Source organism: Lepisosteus platostomus, chromosome 7 (genome assembly GCF_059453375.1).
Source record: "Lepisosteus platostomus isolate fLepPlt1 chromosome 7, fLepPlt1.hap1, whole genome shotgun sequence".
NCBI classification, from domain to species: Eukaryota; Metazoa; Chordata; class Actinopteri; order Semionotiformes; family Lepisosteidae; genus Lepisosteus; species Lepisosteus platostomus.
The window spans coordinates 33,152,237-33,167,234 of record NC_142617.1 but is presented as its reverse complement, the minus strand read 5'-3'; the positions used below and the strand labels follow the sequence as shown (position 1 = coordinate 33,167,234).

The window sequence follows — 14,998 nt, the reverse complement described above, 5'->3', positions numbered from 1 at the left end:
AAAACACAATATACAACAGCGTTGTATACAATTTACAATATCAACACAATGTAAAACACAATATATACAATATACTGTATATAAACACAATATACAACAGGTTTTCTAATAAAGAAACTAAAATAAGAGGATGTTTCTCTGGCTACCAGGAGAATCTCTCTGTAGGTCCAGCAGCCCCAGCTAATTTAAAGAAAAAAACTAAGTTCATTTTAGAGTAGAAAAATTGATTTATTTGATAACCTTTAAAAACAAAAGCAAGAAAAAAAGATTCCTCGAGTCGTGACTAAAATAAGACAACAAATGCTATGCATTCACTCTCATCTTTGATCTCTTTTTACTCCATGATCATCTAAATTGGTTATAATGTAACAAATAGGAAGGAAAAATGTTTTTAAAAAATAATGTTGGATTACTATTCGGTAAGAACCCTTTCTAAATAGTGCTAGTCTCGGTGCTAGTCTATGATCAATAAAGCAAAATACAGTTTTACTATACACAACGTGTGCACTGCAATTACAATACTTTATTTCATTTTTCATTGGTTCGTTATGCAGTATTTTCTTGCAGTGAACTGACCATGGCAAAGACTGCAGTCCTGTAACACTGCTGGCAAGGGGTATTGACCTTTTCACTTTTACTGTATATACTGGGCTTTAGAATTAGTTGGCTAATACTGGTATTCTGAGTTAAGTTCCAGCTGAAATTATTAGGTATCTCCACAGTCACATTCAGCATGATACATTATATCTCACTATAGTAGGCTTAGGCTCTAATTCAATAAAAGTTCTTATAAGTGGACATCAGACACACGTTAAGAAGTGCATGTAGTGGTAACAGAAATGACTATTAGCAGAGCAAAATGTACCTCAACTTAAGGGGCACACAAAAAATCAGCACAGTTCGAATGATAATTTCTGAACACAAGGTGCACCTGAAGGCACACCATGTACTGAAGCCATACTGTACATTGTGGTTACTGACTATAAAGGAAGAATGGGGAAGTGTTAAAAAGACAGTGTTTGGAAGCCAGTTTCTTTAGAAATATACTATGATTGAAGATATTTTGACCAATAAATGTTTTCTAGATTATTCATAAAATGTAAAATACATGTGCTGTACCTTAAAAGAAAAGGCGAAAACATTTCTGCCACAAAACAATACCTTGATGGCAATTAGAAAAATTGACTCAAGAACCTTGTCTTACAGAACTTCACAGAACTGTTGAAGAATATCATGAGTCTCTTCTGGCTTAAAATAGTGAATATAGTGGTAGTACTGTATTTTAATGAGAGTTTTTTCCCCTAAAAACAAATTGCTTAGTTGAGCCTTTCAAACTTTCTGAGAATTGCTGTGCTTCAGGCTCTTAAACTTTCTTCTCTTTTCTTTGAAACTGTCACCTGTTTCTGTTGCCAAAGTGTGCCTTCAAGATGGGCAAAAAACACTTAAGCTTTTAACAAGATGGATCTCAGTTTATAGCACTTGCTGCATACCACGTGACTCAAAGCATGCATTTATGGTTAACACGGTTTAGTGCACACCAAATGCATATCATTACCCTCCTGAGAGTTATCTTTCCATGCCATTGGAATACATTACCCGGTATTTGTATATTCATCAGATGCTAATGAACTCATAAACTAATTTTTAAAGCGTCTGTGTCAAATCACGCCTTATACTTCAACACTTATTGGCTGATGAATACTGTGTGTAATAGCATTTGGTTTTTTCCCTCGGATAACACATCTCTTATCACATATGAAGCTTTACTGAATGAATTCCTAAGGGTGGTCCTTTTGGTTTAGTGGTATCATTACTGTGTGCAGATGTAAGCATTCTAGTGTGTGTCTGTGGCCATATGGCAGTGTGACTGCGTGTGTTCGTACTTCCTTGTGCATGTCAATATCTGATTATTTTCAATTTAAGTCCGCAAGTCTGTATTTATATGTGCCAAGTGCAGGCATGCTCTACTTCTAGAGAAAGCTTTGAGAACTTTGTGTACTCAGTGACCAGGTAGGTACACTGCAAACATGGCACACACAGCTCATGGGGCTATGGCAAGCTAGTTTCTCCTAATAATAATCTGGCTCACCAGAGGAGAATTGCAGAAAACCCCTGTGAGGAAACTGAGGGAAATGTCTGGTGGCCAGCCCAAACACAGGAAGTGGTTTGCTGTGACAGTGTAAACATTTCTTCGAAAAATTCTGTGGTTGCTCAAAACAAGTGATTACAACAAGTTTCAGTGAGAAAGAGAGAACCCTAAACTTAAATTTGTAAAATCTAAGTTCATAGGTGCTGCCTCAAGATGAAAAGTCAGATTGTAAGTAAAAGAGAACAACACTTAGTGTCTGGAATGAAGAAAATCAGGTGAGGCTCTGCATCTGGAGTCACATCACAGCATCAGCCGTACATGTTAATAAATATGTTACAACTGAATATTGAGCTACATCTAAACTAATAGCCACACAGGTTCTTGCACTACCTGCCTTCAATTGAATTTTATAGGTAATTCAACAAATCAGATAAAGGTAATTTAACACTTTAGAGTGTTTTAATCAGTGTTGTGACATTTCATAAGAACAAAGAAAACCAGGCACTGCAACCTACTGTACCTGGATGATCTGCAATGTAGAAGCAGTTTGCTGTATTTTTGTAAAATTATTAATAGTACTATAGAAAGTTGTACAAAGTTGAAGAGTTTCCACAAGTAAAGAAACTGATATACAGTTTAGCATAGTCAATGAGTTCACTTAATATGAAAGACGAGTCTGGGTCTCTCTGCTTAAGGGTTAAGAGAAAGAGGAGCCATCTGCACGGTACATAATTAAATCTTGTTTGGATCTAGTCATCTGCAAAGCACATTCAAAACCATTTAGTTCAAGGTAATTTCGTTATTATTTCATTACATACCAGAACGGGGTTTGTCAGTCAAAGGGAACTTAATTATATCCATGCAAGCTCCTCCAGTCTCTGATCGAGCAGCACTGCATTCTCAGACACCAGGCACGGTGAACTGTTTGTCAAGGTGATGGGGCTCACCGTCGTGTGACGGTTTCTCTGTTTTCATCGGCACACACCCCCACCCTGAAATCTTAATATCAATTAACTTTAATGAAAATATTGCAAAGAATTATCCCGGCATATGTTTTTTCGATAGGTAAATTAGTAAAAACGGTGATTGTTCTCTATGTGTCAGTTAAATCTTTTAAAAAACATTTGCCTTACAGCACCTGAGTACACTATACTGTAAACAGGTGCCATCCTTCGGATGAGATGTAAAATCGAGGTCCTGACTCTCTGTGGTCATTAAAAAAATCCCAGGGCGTTTCTCGAAAAGAGTAGGGGTGTAACCCCGGCGTCCTGGCCAAATTTCCCATTGGCCTTACCAATCATGGCCTCCTAATAATCCCCATCTATGAATTGGCTTCATTAACTCTCTGCTCTCCTCCCCACTAATAGCTGGTGTGTGGTGAGCGTTCTGGCGCACTATGGCTGCCGTCGCATCATCCAGGTGTATGCTGCACATTGGTGGTGGTGGAGGGGAGTCCCCATTACCTGTAAAGCGCTTTGGGTGGAGTGTCCAGAAAAGCACTATATAAGTGTAAGCAATTATTATCATTATTATTAATTATTACTACAGATCTTCCTGGTGGAGCATAAGCTCATTTGCCAAGTGAAGTGATGATAATAAAAAAGTCCAAAATGCAAAAGCACAAGGGATTTGCTAGTGTATTATTGTCTTAAAACGTATAAGGTAACTTTTTCAAAGTAAATAATCAAAGGGACAGATGAGTGTCATTTCTAAGTAATTCTAAGTTGTATTTCCCCAGTTGCTGAAACCCAGATACCACAGAAACCAAAGGTTGTCTACAGCACACCAATTTCTGACTGAATGCAAATAAGTAAGGAAATCGTAAATGATCAGTGGAGAAAACTAGGTAAATTGTAAAATATTAAAAAATAACATCCAAAAATACAAAAGCAACACAAGAATCTGAAAAATAATAAAAATATGAATAGTATTAATAACTACAAATACGTACAAAAAATAGTTTAAAAGATGCAGAACTGAATGTAATAACCATTTACTCAAACACACTGTGTGATACTGTGGCACTAGATCCTGCAAGATAAAACGATGACCTAACCAATCACAGCACACCAAGCAGCACCAAATCTCTGCCAATTGGCATCACCACAGCAGGGCAGTTCAGTCAGCTGTAGATTTTTCAAATTAGCCTCAGTACATACAGCACAGTACTTTATTTCTTCAGTCTTGCCATTTTAATATTGTAAGTGCTTGTACTGGTTTTATGGCTTTAGTTTACACATATTTTAACATTAATGTTGTTAGTTTAACCATGGCCAATACCTTTTACAAGAAGTTTTTTATGGGGAGCTTTGATGGCTAGGAACCTAACTAATTCTTTCCATAAGGCTTATGTAAATACAGGTCATGAATTAGTACCAGTCTCACCCAGGAACATAACCTTGCATACAATTGGTAGCTTACTTTATTGTTTATCATGTTTTAGCTGTAATTCCTTGCATTTATATAGTGCTTTTCATCCTAAATGATCCTGAAAAAGTGCTTTACATGTAAAAGAGAATTACAGCATCCATCTAGGTAACACACAGCAGACATTCTGTAGCAGCAGCCCCAGCTGACAGTAGATAAGACAGAAAAGTAAGAAACTACTTCACCAACTGAATTCAGAGGGATCTTTAGGGAAGCCAAATTGTGCAAGTCCAGAGTACAATTTAGCCAAGACAACTGGGATTACACCCTTGCACTTACAAACCACCATGGGACTTTTAATGACTAAGCAGTCTGGTCATTGGTTTAACTAATTATCTGAAGGATGAAAACTCCTACAGGAAAAGGCCTGTCTAGTCAGTCTGGGGTATTAGTTTGGGTATCATGGTTGAGAGGGATGAGAGCCACCTACTGGTACACTAGCACCACTTACAACAGCAACCTGGTTTTCATTGGAAGTCATCCATCCCAGTACTGACGAAGCTCAGAAAGGAATTATTTCCTCTGTTCGGCACAGAATGTTGGGCAAAAGAAACTCAAAATAGGTTCGTTCATTACCACACTATAAAGTTTTCCTTTTAAAAGATTTCCATTGAACATTTTAAAAACCCAACTTGTATTTGTTTAAAGTCAGATATCAAGACCTTGCTTTTGTCAGATCTGAGCAAGGTGGAGCTTTTAATACTAGGATGGGAGACTTCCAACAGAGATCAGGTCGCTGGGGTAAGGGGTGCTTATGAACCAGAAGGTGGCACTCTTCCATTCCACGCATTCTGGACCAGTTTGCCCCAGTATTGTGACCAGGAACACTGTGCTGTAAGAGCTGCCATCCTTCAGATCAGATGTTCAGCAAAGGTCCAGGATACCTGGAGTTGAATAAATCACATTGCACTTTTTTTTTTTAAAAAAAAGGAGGGTTCCTAGCTAAATTAAACTCTGGACATGCACTATCTGATTTCCATAAAAGTCTTTCCTTAATTCAATTGACTTCTCTACCTGATCTTCTGTTTTGGGGCAGCTGGCATACAATGACTGTGTGCCACCCACGGGGTGGCACATAAAGGTCTTCGAGGATTGTTGGGAGGAAAAAAGCTAGGTGAAAGAGAGGAGCTATTACAATTATAATTAAAATTTACAAGAATCATTTCAAACATAACGAGTGCTAGCAGAGATTTCACCAAATGTTTAAAGAAATGCTTAATTAGTTCAAATGCCATTGGGGGATAAAAAAAAAAATAGTTTTGACCTGAATTATGAATTTTCAAAAATGTCAGTCTCCCTAGTTCACATGCGAATCCCCAAACAAAATCTGAACGTTTCTTTGTAATACAATTACAGCACTCTTTGTTTTACTCTGCACAAAGAGGCTGCCACATAGCAATACTTAATATCAAATACCTTGTATACAAAGATATATCTTGTTTGAAATGAGACTCTTGTATCATGGCAACATCTATTTTTTTCCTTTGTAACAAATCTAAAACAGTGATCACGTTTGTTGGGAGAATTTAGTCTGCGTAAATCCCAGAACAACACAGAAATGTTAGTCATAAGTATCCAAGACTACAGGTATATCGGGGCAGAATAAATAATGTGTTGAATGAATAAAGCACATACTGTATAACAGCTGCTTAGTGAGAATGGAGACAAAATAGTGAAATCCTTAACCTGGTTCTTTAACAGAGCCTGCTTTCTTTCAAAAGCAATGAGAAGCTTGAAAATAAACTTGAAAATAAAGCTTGTTGTGACTTCAAATAGAATAATCTCCATAGATTCTGTGTGGCTTCCAATGTGCCAAAACTGGAATCTATAAAGGATTTGCCCGTTCCAAGAGTTTGACTGGATTGTCATGCTCTGCTGCCTCTGGAAAACCCACTTTGTAATATTGCAAAGGGAGTGGTCCTTCAACTTATCCACCTTGCATTCCAAATTTTCCAGTTTCATTGCATGAGTATTTAGTACCTTTTCAAATTTAACATTGTTCACCTGAGATTAAATCTAGTCTCAAGATCAGCTTCTGAATAACTGACATGTGGGCGTTAAAGTTTGCGCCTACTCCAGTGATCCATGCGCTCACTGCTGCCATCTCAGCTTTAATGAGCAGGGCTCGCTGCTCCATTGACTGTTTAAATACAGTAGACTGGCTGGATATCAGCGAGCTGTACAGAAACCAGTGCTTTCAGTTTCTTCTCACTGGGGAAAGGGGCAAGGGAAGAATGAGTCTTTTATCAAGTCCCTGACATCTGAAAATGGACCAACATGAGACTGTAAGAAAAAAAACTGTGACAATAAAAAAGAAACAGAGTGACAGGAAGCCAGAGATGTACATGTAACCCCAAGCCACCATGCCAGCATACCGGTCACATGCTCTCTCTGTATTTATTATTTTTTTCAAGAATGGACAGTCTATATAAGACACAAGAACAAAATGTGTCTCTGAAAATTAAAGTTAGAGGCTGCTTAGTTAACTTAGGCGTGTAATATGAACTCTAGCAAATAGTCTTTCATTTCTGAAATTTTAAAAAGAGTGTCTGGATTTCAGTGAGAATCAGGAGCGGTTTTAAGCTAAAGATGAGGAGTCAGGTTGCTGACCTCTGAAAAAATCAAGGAGTGGTACTGAAATATCTATAACAACACACAACTTGAACTGAAAGTTACAACATTGCAAAGCCCTTAAAAAGATCAATTTGGTCAGGAGGGATACTGTGAATTTAACACTTTGTCTCTAAAAACCTTCACACTACCTAAAACAGCTTTTTGATTTTATAACACTGTGTAAACGTCTACAAAATCTGAGCCTCTGAGCCATGTATGTTGTCCGATTAACCTGACAGGCCTTTTCCAATTAAAAATAAGAGAGCTGTGTAAAATGAGTAAACACTAGTTCTATAGGATGTTGTTTCTTTGGGTTGTCTGGTGTCACACAATTCTGAGTTTGGGGTCACTCTCAGGCAGATTTCAAAAGCGAAACCTTCTGACCTGAATGGAATTCCTCTCGACCACTAAGCACTTTGGCTGGCCTTTCAAAGGGTTCATTACTCTACTTGGGGAAATATGTGCTGCAAATAAATGAACTGTTACATTCCACTGAACGAAGATGGAAGCTTTCATTTTCTGAAAGGTACTCCTTTAGAACCGCCTTTTTAATCAGAACCAGACACCAGCTGCTCTATCATTAGGCACGGAAGCTGGCAGCCATGGTCACTAATTGGCATATTTTTCTGCTAACAAGGGCTCCCAGCAAAGAGCTTGGCAGCACCAGGCATTACCACAATGGCAGCTGAGAGTGCACCTTATTCACAGCTAATGAATGCAAAGTCCATAAAGAGAAGGCTAATTTACTTTTAATGTATTTAATAAAAGGCTGAGGTTACTGTACATGAACCTTTGGCTGGGCTAGTCCCAAAAGGAAAAGTAATGGGCTACAATACATGGGAATAGAGAGACAGGAGCAGCCTCCTTTGAGATTTAAGAAAGACTGATACTGATGAACAATAATGAGAATTACGTGCAGATAATACCCACATTTGCAAAATCCCCCAAAAAGTCCCAATAAGAACTGAAACTGTGCTGCATCACCTTTTCTTTAGTTACAGATTTTATTATGACACTATACTGTTTATATTTACTACTTTTTCACTTTTTAATATTTCTCTGCTAATTAAAATGCTTTATGAAGTGAATGAACAGATGATATGGCTGCAGTATGTCACCCAGGTGGGGGGGCTGCCCTTCAGTGCTAGATGAATTGGGTCCTCTCCTATATGTGAAGTGCTTTCGAATCCTTTCAGCACTACATACATGTTTTGAACTATTATTTAATATGAATAATAATATGCTTTTCTATTTTTGTACTGTCCAATGTGGACTTACAGACTGCCAATCAACTCTTTGAAATGTGCACTTGCTAGCCCTTGTCTTTTGTTCACACTGGAAACTGAAAGCACTGAAAGCTCATATAAGTCCAACAAGTCATACTGTACTGTATATATTGTAAGAAAAACTGAAGACACAATCCACTAATGACAGATCCCAGTCCTGAAAAAGCCCTGTTACATTTACTTGCTAACTCAGAAGCCCTCTAGATGATACCATTTAAAAATGTAACAACTACATCTTTAAAAAAAAACATTTTTTTTTAATAGACATCTTCTTGCAAATTTACATAAACGTTCATTTAATCGTCAAAATTCCCCAAATTTTCTTTCCCTTGTTTTTGGATCACCCCAGGGAATAATAAACCAAATTCCAGTTTGAAATATGAGAGCTGTGGGATGTTTATCAAATCATTTATCTAAGAATTTTGCCTGCTGCAATGATCTTCAAAACAGCTATTCTGCACACATCGTACGAAAACCAGTCTGCAAAAATTCTGCATTATAAAAAAACGACTGAGGTCAGGTTCACGCCACATGAATACCACAGAGCTCTCATATCAGAGAATATAGTAATCCATAAAGCAAAATTTATATAGCTGGGCAAATCATTAGAAAAATTGCATAAGCAAAATGAAATGGGCAAACAAACATATAAGCACTTCTATGGTATTTTTTCAATGATGCATAAGACTTTTAAACAATACAGGAGTGCTAACAGTCTTCTCTAGTGAACAGCAAGCAGCTCATATAAGTTTTGTTATTCATATGACTATATCTGTACAACATTATTAACATCCCACTTCTCACCCCACCTCTCCTAACACTATCCTTTCAAATCCCATAGGAATGCTCTATAAACATAATCCACTCCAGCCGCTGGCTATATGTTTAATAGTTCATTAATTTTTTTCAGTCCCACTGCGATTTGCATGCTACCGATGCTTTAAAAACTGCAGTAAAAAATAATTTCAAGGAATAAAGGGGTGGGGGGTGCTCTTTACTCAATGTCTCGAGGCATCATACAAAGGTTTCATAACTGCTTCGTTTTAACACGGTTATTAGAAAAAAGCATAAAGACAGAAAAAACGGTACACAAATTAAGATGAAGTACAGAACCTTATCATCCCAAACCTTTTAACAGTTTTATCTGATAAATTCAAATATCTCACACATTAAAAAGTGACTATACCACTTTGAGAATTTTAGAAGTGCTTGGATCCCTGTGTACACAGAAGAAGATAAAACACTGATTACTATGAGTGAAACTTTCTATGAAACAAGGTCTTAAAGGTCATCCCTATCTCCAAGCAAAATGACATTACAAAATCTAAGAAGCACCAGTGTGTTGGGGTTATACATGCACTGTGTACTGCACTAAGCACAACGGCAAGGGCGTACCTGAAAGAATATTTTTAAAGGGATGGCGACAAACAGACATCCTTAAAAGCAAGATAGAGAAGAGATAACTTCACTTAACTAAGTGAAAAGCTAAGGCTTTTTTGTAACTGCTGCCGTTAATTAATTATACAGGGCCACAGATTTAGTTTAGGTTGAGTGACTAAAAGTTAATTAACAGTACAATTTCAATAAATACATTAAAAAGGGCAAATTCTTAAAGGAGACTCAGATCTCCACCTCTGTGTATCACTTTTTGAATTAGTAAATACCCAAAGACGATATTCTCTATGTCCTTCATTACTCAGTCTCTTCAGAGTTTCCTGACTTTACCTCTAGTTTATTTACCGCTGTTCTGAACAACTTTCAAAAAACGTGAGGGAGGATGCTGTGCTGTGCTGTGCAGAGCTGAAGCATTAGTACTCTTTCCTGTTGCATTATCCCTTGAACTTCAGTCTAAATTGAAAAACTTAGGGGTGATATTCGATTCTGGATTAACATTCGACCCACATGTGCAGCATACTGTCAAAACATCTTTTTTTCACCTCAGAGATATCGCTAGACTACACCCTATGTTATCACTAACTGTGGCTGAAAAGCTGTTTAACACATCTTAACACACATGCTCGACTCGCTGGGGTATCTAAATCTACATTGAACAAACTGCAGTATGTCCATTATTCGGCAGCCAGAATCCTGACCAGGTCTAGTGCAAGTGATCACATTACTTCTATCCTGGAGTCCTTGCACTGGCTTCCTTTCAAATTCCTTGTGGAATTTAAAATCCTCATGCTCACCTATAGGGCTATGCATGGCTTGGCACCTCAGTACCTGAGCTGAGCTATTATCGCCCTACTCCCCACCTCGCAACCTTCGCTCTTCTAATTCTGCTCTCCTTACTGTCCCCCAAGCCCATCTACATTCTATGGGTGACAGGGCCTTCTCCTGTTATGCCCCCAAGCTCTGGAACTCTCTCCCCAAGGACATCAGAGAGTCACCTTCTCTAACCTCCTTCAAATCCAAATTCAAAACCTTCTTCTTTAGAAGAGCCTTTACTTAACTAGTTCCATTCTTTACCCCTCTGCTCCTGCTATACTTAGTACCAATATCCACGGTCTCCTCTGTGTATTGTAATTGTGTTTTATCTTTTGTATTCTTGTTATTTCTTGTTGTTGACATTCTGTAAAGTGCTTTGAGAAGCCACCTTTAAAGGCGCTATATAAAATAAAGTTTATCATTATTATTATTATTATCATCCCTGGTTCAATCCCTTTGAGAGGTTTTTCTTTGCAGGAAGAAGGATGATAGATAAAGTCAAAACAAGAGGAAGGAAGATTTAGCACCACCCACAAGAGGATATTCAGGAACATTTAAGAAATTCCATAACAATTGTGAATAACAGGTGAACTTTGTAAGCTGTAATCAGGTGCAGGGCACAGTGACTGTCCCATTTTCCTCTCCTCAGAATTCTCACATTTTAACCAGACTAAAGAAATTGCAAGGTAACAACTGCTCAGAAAGACTGAGTAGAGCAGATCAGACACTGGCTCTGCTGATTTAAACCATAGACCGCTGAACCGGTTTTTCAATTGGCAACGTCAGGTGAGAGAGATGCACAAGTGGGTACAGGAAGCATGGCTTGCCTAGTCCTCCCATCTGTGTTGCACCCTAGAGGGCGCTGGTCGTCGAGGCTGACCTTTGGGCCTCTGGATGCAGGTGTGCTGGTTGTCGCTCAGGAAGAAGCCCTCACGGCAGCGGCACTCGTAGCTCCCCATCATGTTGACACAGATCTGCTGGCAGCCGCCGTTTCCCTCGGAGCACTCGTCCACATCTGTCACGACACACACAACAGCACCATCATGCATAGCGCGAACCCAGCAAGTCCCGGTTTAAAGGTGTGCTGAAATTGCATGCGAAAGATTCTCACATCACAGCCAAGTACAGTATTTGTCAAAAGAGGAATCGCTTCTATGTACCTGGTTACATTTGAAAATGAATGCAGGAATTGTTTCGCAGGCTAGAGGTAGAGGATTTCTTTACTTTTATGTGCCCAGATTCTTAGTGGTTCTTGGGTTTAAAACTGAGATGAGAACAAGGAACAAATCCACATCTACTGCACTTTGACTCTTTTTCAAATTCAAATTTCTTAGCCCTGTTCCTCGAATGACATTTTGTTCAGTTCATGCAACTTCATCTGGGGACTTCTTTAGTTAGTTATAATGTCCACAGTCTATTCTTACAAACAAAATGAATCAGGTCACACCTACTGCAGGTTGGAAGACTATGTGCATATTTTTTAGGTTTTAAGGTTTAAAGTTTAAACCTGTTCAGAAGTTTATAAGACTGATTAAAATGACACCTAAAAAAGGCAACATAGTGTATATTTCCAAAAACAGTTCCTACGGATATAAATTAAGAATTTATTGCAGGAGTACCCTACTGAAGATTAACAGGCAAAGTGAGTGCATTAATGAATAATTAACCCTTAAAATTAATGTCCTTGCAGTTACTGTAGGTGCAACAGTCCAGCTTGCTGGTACACAATAACATCAATATTCAAACTCCCTATGGGTCTATCATAGAAAAAGTGAACAATCTGACATTTAAAATGTTAAGGTGTGCTAGTATTGAAACTATGCTCCAGCCCTGAGTTGTTTAAGTTGGTGAAGCTTCACTGTGAAGCATTGTGGGACTCAGATGGTAAAATATAAACGCAGGTCATCACTGTGGCTGGCTGAGGAATGGCAGTGGAAAATCCATTAAATGTTGCTGAAGAAGGCTGAATGGTTGGAAGACTCATTTAAAGTTGCAACACAGATATTCTTCACTAATCACTTTCCCACATTTTGCCCTGAACAATCTCTCCTGAAGAAAAACGTTTCGTGTGTACTTGGTACAATGGAAAGGATCATTAATTAAATAATAGGATATGAGTATGATATGATTATCTTTATGACTACAGTACAGACATGTTATGTATTCTCTGATGTGGGTAAAGGTGAAGTTCAATAGATGTTTGGTAAAAGACTCCAATTATTAGGAACTGTATAAGAAAATGCTTGCATTGCAAATTCCTCTTCAATTTTTGTAACCTGATCCATCCGAGCCAAAACAGATGTCAATAAATGGCGTTGCTGAGCTTCCTTCAGCGCTAAGATTAAATGAGTTTTACCAGCATCCCACTTAAAGAAATACACATACTGTACAGTAACAGTGGAGTCTTTCCACTGCTGTTTCCACAAAGCTATTTAAAAGATATTATTTTTGAATTAAAAAATCTGAAAATAGTTTAAGCATGACTAGTTTCATTTCTTTCAGTTTTCTTTAAATTGATGTTTAATGAAGATACACTACTAAGAGTCAAAATTCACCTCCTCTTCTCACACCACGTACCACGAGCAACAGCCACCTGGAATGCCTTGTGCACACATCGGTGCCAGTGTAGTGTTTTTCTCTTAAGATAAGATCACTTTATTGGCCATATACAAATTCTTGTATTAGGAATTTTGTCTTTTTCACATACCCCAGCTTGCTCTCCATGAGACACACAGACAGGGAGAGAAGCTTGGGGTCAGAGCACAGGGTCAACCATTTATACGACGCCCCTGGAGCAGTTGTGGTTAAGGGCCTTACTGAGGGGCCCAACGGAGTAGGATTCCTCTGCCAGCTGAGGGATACAAACCCGCAACCTTCCAGCCACAGGCACAGATCCTTAGCCACAGAACCACTGCACCGCCCTTTTCACTCAATGTTTGTCTTCATGCAGTAACACAATTTTATGGAAATGTTCTACTCAGAAATTAATCATTTTTCATTTCTGCAGTTTAGCTTCAATAGTAAATTGTGACATTATTTTGTGTAATGAGTGGATGTGTTAATGATGTTAGTACATCACGTCTTATTATATGCTCATGCATACTGTAGGTTACCTTTAGTTGTTGAGATCACATTTCTGAAGATTCTGATCAATATGAATTAAATATTGCAAACTTACTAGGCTGGTTTATGCTGAACTCAGCTGTATTAGTAATAGTCATTGTGGTTACAAAAGCAGAAAACCTTAATTGTGACTTTGATTGCAGTCCAAGACTGCAAAGCAGTGTATATTGCAATGAAACACTCAGTCTTCTTCAACTTAATTTAAGAGCATCTGAATCTGTATTTAGCACATTAGGACAGAACTAAAAGTGTTTTAAAGAATTTGAATAATCGCAAATCAAAACAGTTTTGTGAAATAATCTAATCCTACTATCACTAGAACCTATTCAGTTTTTTTAATCTGAAAAAAACTGCAGATATACTTGTTTGACGTATGTTTGCTTGAGATGATTACAGTCTAAAACCTCTTTCATAAATACAGACATACTGTCATAAGCATCATTAATATGAAGACAAATTTAATTATATTTATATCATTTATACTATACAATTATGCAGAACATGAGCTTTGCTGCACGTTTGTAAACAAAAACAAGAGCTAAGTGGAAAAATAATCTGGTATTTAATTACCTTTTTTACATCTAAAATTACAAATGTGCGTCTTAAAATCTTTGCACACAAGATGACTTAATATGTTTTCCTATGAGTCACTAAACTCAGGCCAGCTCTGGCCTCATCACAAGAATGTGGATACAGGTGCAAATTGGACTTTGTTGGCAAAAGACTTTTCCTCTTCCATTTGTAATTAGGCTAAAACCTGTACATGTAACATTCTGAACAGCGGTATTCTGTTTATGTGGCACCCTGAGGTAAGCCTTAGATGGCTTACATATACACAACAATGAAGTAAAAAACGCTTACTGCTTGGTTAAAAAAAGGGAGTGTGGTACACATGTCCTGTCTTTGTTCCATTGCATGCTCATGCAAACTCTTGCAACACGTTTTGGTGTTGGGTAAGGTATTGCTTAAATGTTTCTTTAATTCCCAGGGAATTTCTTCCTTCAAACAAACCAACAAGACAAACGTCCCCAGATAGGGGGTGGAGCAGTGGGTCTGTGGCTAAGGATCTGTTCCTGTGGCTGGATGGTTGCTGGTTCAAATCCTGCAGCTGGCAGAGGAATCCTACTCTGTTGGGCCCCTGAGCAAGGCCCTTAACCCCAACTGCTCCAGGGGTGCTGTACAATGGGTGACCCTGCGCTCTGACCCCAAGCTTCTCTCCCTGTCAGTGTGTCTCATGGAGAGCAAGCTGGGG

General features: G+C 38.2%; 1 protein-coding gene across 3 annotated transcripts in view; it reads right to left on the bottom strand.

Annotated features, from left to right (window-relative positions):
* Positions 1 to 14,998, bottom strand: part of scube3 (signal peptide, CUB domain, EGF-like 3) — a 114,184-nt gene that overhangs the window by 58,051 nt on the left and 41,135 nt on the right. For all 3 annotated transcript variants that reach the window (XM_088639900.1, XM_088639899.1, XM_088639903.1), the window contains exon 4: positions 11,504 to 11,638. In XM_088639900.1, coding sequence (XP_088496026.1) covers positions 11,504 to 11,638 — 135 coding nt within the window. The remainder of the gene's footprint in view (positions 1 to 11,503; positions 11,639 to 14,998) is intronic.